The 4,992-nt window shown below is 32.7% G+C and overlaps 1 protein-coding gene across 1 annotated transcript; it reads right to left on the bottom strand.

The window, feature by feature from the left end:
* Positions 1-927: 927 nt before the first annotated feature.
* On the bottom strand, positions 928-3,607 carry LOC107950663 (beta-fructofuranosidase, insoluble isoenzyme CWINV1). Its single transcript, XM_016885546.2, has 7 exons — positions 3,396-3,607; positions 3,258-3,266; positions 2,307-3,169; positions 2,072-2,230; positions 1,746-1,984; positions 1,561-1,651; positions 928-1,264 (listed from the first exon to the last, which is right to left on the bottom strand). Exons 1-7 carry the CDS (start codon positions 3,574-3,576, stop codon positions 1,085-1,087), a joined length of 1,722 nt encoding a protein of 573 aa, XP_016741035.2. The 5' UTR covers positions 3,577-3,607; the 3' UTR covers positions 928-1,084.
* Positions 3,608-4,992: the final 1,385 nt, after the last annotated feature.

Here is a 4,992-nt window from a genome sequence, read left to right as displayed (position 1 = left end):
TTTTTAGAATTTTGTCAAAATTTAAAATTATTTTCACAAAATTATATTTTTAAAAATATTTTTATAATTTCAAAAAAGTAAATGATGAATATCTTACATTTGTTTTTAGAATTTTTTGATAATTTTATAACTTTTTTTAGATTTACTGTTAAAAATCTAATAGCACCAAAATTGATATTTTAGTTAAAGTTCAGGGACTAAATTAGCTATTAAGCCAATAAATTAATGTGTCATGTCTTCGGTCTTTTAGTGATTTTGTAACTTCTAATAGTTGTATGTCCAAAATAAAAATTTAGTAATAATCGGGTGACTAGTGTTATAATTTACTCAAATATATTTGAGAAATAGTAACTTAACAGCCTACATTGATGTTCCTTAACAAGCTAATAGACGAGTAACTTAAATAATCAATTTCTGATAATTAAGTGATTAAATTTTAATTTTTCATAATTAGATGACCAAATTGTAACTTTATTGATAGTTGAGTGATTATAGGTTTAATTTTTTAATGTATATATTTTTATTTCTTAGTTGGGTCCTTGAAAAGGTGGATGGAATTTATTAAGGTTAATTAGCCCTTATTTGAAAAGGATGGATTAGGATTAATTTGTTATTTTTATGATTTAAGAATCTTTGGAGGGCCTAGTTTGAATTGAATAATTTAAATTGACATAAATAAAAACCCGACAAAAATTTGTTTGGCAATTGAATAATCGACCAATACATCTTAATCAAGGCTTTCTTAATGTTGCATCATGTATTTTTTTTTTGAAAGATCCATTATGTTAAAATATGTAAATTGCACCTCAAAAATATCAAAAAATAATGTGTAATAATTTTTTTTTAAATTTATTTCATGTTGGTTTTGTGATTCATGTTTGGTAAACATATTCAAAGATTATTTGTAAAGGAAAAAAAAGAAAGAAAGAAAGAAAAGCATATAGATTTATAGTAAAAATGGTTTGGGTTAACATGAATGAGTTTCTGCATATGAAATTATTGTAATAATAGATCCATAAAAAAGTGATAGATGGGTAAGCTCAGATAAAATCATCCTCTCTATAAGTTTCTGGAACCAAGAAATTCAATTGATTATGGCTTTCTTCATGCTCCAAGCATTCAACTTTGCAATCTTCACGGCTTCACTTCCATTGTTGAAAACAAACAAGTGGGCTGTGTTATTAATTGCCAATGTGGGATAAACTCTAGCTGACATACATGCTTTGCCACCCCCACCAAAGCTCTCCACTATTGAATGATCAATCTGTAAAAAAAAAAAAAAAAGTGACTTGATTTTCAAAAAAATGATCCCATTTTCCAAACCCGGAAAGTTTGGGGTTCTGCAAAAGTCCAATCCCTTTTTTCAACAATGGTGTCCCCAAGTTTTCCACTTGATGATGATAGGGGGCCTAGTGCCATATTTGTTATACCTCTTTCACCATAGGCGTATACATACTTGTTAAATGAAAGAGACATGAACAAGTGTAATTACGGATGGAGTACAAAGTGCTCAAGTACTTTAGTGTTTGCTATATACAAAAGTAATATAAATGAACTCACCAAACTCCTCAATGACAAGCTTTGATGAAGAGGGTCCACATCCAAGAAAGCCCCATAGGTGGTCTTGTCATTGGCTTGGTTTAGGGAGGATCTGTCGACACAAAAACAGAGAAGTTGAGGTTTTGGCAAGCATGGGTGCAATTTGAAAAGGTTTGAAAATGGTTGAGTGTGTAGGTGGGACCGACCTGCTTTGGTCACTGCACATGAGCACCACGTATTTGTTTTGGCCCTTGAATATTCTAAAGAAGACCGCCGTGTTCTCAGTTAAGCCTTTTGAAGCTAAAACTAGCAACCCAAATGGACCAACACCGCCTTTCACTGATGCACCCTTTTGGCTGCATAGTAGCTGTGGATTGGTCCAGCTTGGATTTAACACTTCAGCTTTCTCAAAGTCAGATATCTTGAATGAAATGTCAACATCTGCCTGTATCAACACGAAATTCAAAGAGGATTAAACATTGGGTTTGTGGAGGAAATTTACATGTTGACTTCAGCATTTTTTTTCTTTTACCTGTGAAGCAGTAACCCCAGAAACTTCAACAACCGATCCTCCCTTGAGCAATCTGCTGGGTAAGCTTACGTGGTTTGTTCGTAGCTTTTGTATTTCTACTACCGGCCACTGCATCAATTGTTTTCCAGATTTATCCAGCCAAACTTGCCTAGGAATTGCCTGCAAAGTCAACGTCTCATCACATCTTTACAAGATTTATCAGCAGACCAAGTTACTTTAAAAAAAAAAAACTTACGTGAACTCCTGCCCATCCTTTCTTGATATCATCAGCGACGCTGGATGATTCGTTCAACCAACCGCATAAGATTCTCCTGTTTTTGATACTGTCTAAGAATGTCTTGGAAGCATAATATTTTCCATAATCATATCTCAAGCCTGAATCATTCTCTACGGATCCCTTGTCTGGTATATAGATGTCCTTCAAGTTATCATATGAGCCAATAGTGTAAAGATCATGCTTTGTGTCATCTAAGCTTATCTTAAGGACATGCTTGACATATGGACCATTAAGAGAAGTGTCGACACCGTTTTTGCCACTGACAGGAACGGGGTAAAAGTCAGGGCATTCCCACATCCCGGTGTCTTTGGCTGAATGCAAAGGCATAGGGGCTTGGACCCAATTCACAAAGTCTTTGCTTTTGTAAAGGATGACTAGGCCCTGGCGGTTAATCTTGCTTCCAATGATTACCCTCCATTTCTTGTCAGGGCCTAACCAAGCAGTGGTGGGATCTCTGAAAGAACTTGCATTAATCTGGTTTTGGGCAGTGGGTTGCATCAAAGGGTTCGTTGGTGACTTCACCCATTCTCTGAGGTAAGGATCGGATAGATTCTTGGGGACGGCAAGATTCTGGACTTGGCTGTTTTTTGTGTCAATTCCGGTGTAAAGCATGGCTGGTTTGCCCCCGGGGAGGATTGTGGCTGAACCAGACCAACAACCATTAATATCAGATGGTTGGGAGGGAAAGATAGCTGGCTCATGAGGGGTCCAATTCACAAGATCTTTTGATGTAGAGTGAGCCCAGACAATGTTGCCCCACACTGCACCTTTTGGATTGTATTGGTAGAATAGATGATAAAGTCCCTTGTAAACCATAACCCCTGTAAAAAAAATTAGCTGAGCAGTAATTTAGGCATTTTAAATATATTATCTAAAAATATCATATGATTCTAGGAATAAGGCACTAACCATTAGGATCTGTTCATCAAAAGGCAGCCATTTCCAAATGACATGGAACCGGAAGACACAAAGTTAGACATACAATTTAGAAAAAAAAAAGACAAAACTTGAGCACGATATAATAAAGTTAGACATATATGTATATACCATTTATCCAGTTCTTGGGAGGTTGAAAATGAAAGCCAGTTCTGTAAGGTTGATCTGTAGATGCAGCAGATTGAACAGTTTGGAGGTTTCTGTAAACATGGTGTGAAGCTTCAAGTTCCACAATCCCATGGCTAAGAAAGAGAGCAAAGAACAAAAACAACCCAACACAAGAGTTAGCCATGTTGTGCAAAAGTGGATGAGAACTAAAGCCTTCAATTATCAAAGGTATATTTATAGAAGGAGAAATGCATAATTTGGATAAGTTTTAATATTTTTTTAATATAATAAAAGAAAGAAAATTCAAAGCTTCCATCAAAAAGGTTTGTTGGGAGAAATAAGAAAGAAATTGCTGACATTTCCACACTATATTTTATGTAGAAATAAGAAAAAGGACATCAAGTTGTGACTAATATTATTGTGGAAATTTATTTCCGTTTAATATTCTCATTCTACACTACTCACTGTTTCATCGGTTGACTATATGATTCAAAGATTGCAACCATATTTTGATAAAAAATCAATTACATTATCAATTTGTGTAGCACTTAGTTTAAGTCTAAACCAATGGTGGGAGATTTAGTTCAATCTTTGGTCTTGGTCAGCTGAGAAAAATACCCACGTTTCAAATCTTCCTACAATAAGAGGAGGTGCATACCTTGAAGTATTTAGACAAGTTTATTCTATTACAATTATTCAATACTTGTTTCTTCCTTGAATTTATAAGTCAACTCAATTGTAAATATATATTTTTAACATAAAATATTTTCGTTCACCCACATCACGACATTAACTCACGACTAATGACAATACTATGATGAATAATTATTGTATATTTTGTATTATTAATCTGGTATATTTATGTGTTTCAATCTTATTTTACACACATATCGTAAATATTTCATGTATTATTATGATTAATTAGTTTCAAGTTATACTATATATTCATTATTTATTGGACATTATTTTTTAACATACATCTATATTCTAAATCCGTAATTTTACGGATAGAATTTCTAAAATTTTTTTTTTTAAAAAAAGAAGAATATCCTAAGCCATTGCACTCCCTATTATTTTCTATTTAACCCGAAATAAGAAAAGAATTCCAATCTAAAAAGTAAATATAGAGTTGAAGTACTATAAAACAATGTTACTGTTTGTAGTTAAAATGAAATTAATTTCAGGTTTTTTGGTTGCATAAAATTCTATGGGATAAGGCTATTTATTTCTCGTGATTGTGTATGGTGCCTGGGTATTACACGTGATAAATAACATCGACAACCCACCAACTTTCCAATTAACATAAATACTTTTATATTTGTCTTTCTTTCTTTTCTTAAAGTTGATATGCATGGAAAACACGACTGCATAATTTTTATTTGAGCTTGAATTTCTCGTAATTTCATAGTTTAAACTAAAATTATATTCTTTGGATTTCAAACATTTATGTTATCTTATACTCTCATATTTTCAAGTAGTATTTAGATGTTAAAATATAAGGTAATTTTAAAATCTAAATGGAATTTGAAATTTTGGATAAATTTATATTCTATTTTTATTATTTCAATTTAATTTTATCGCTGATATCCGTAATTAAAAA

This window comes from Gossypium hirsutum, chromosome A02 (assembly GCF_007990345.1).
Source record: "Gossypium hirsutum isolate 1008001.06 chromosome A02, Gossypium_hirsutum_v2.1, whole genome shotgun sequence".
Classification (NCBI taxonomy): domain Eukaryota; kingdom Viridiplantae; phylum Streptophyta; class Magnoliopsida; order Malvales; family Malvaceae; genus Gossypium; species Gossypium hirsutum.
Note: the sequence above shows the minus strand (reverse complement) of the source record. Positions and strands in the feature narration are given on the sequence as shown.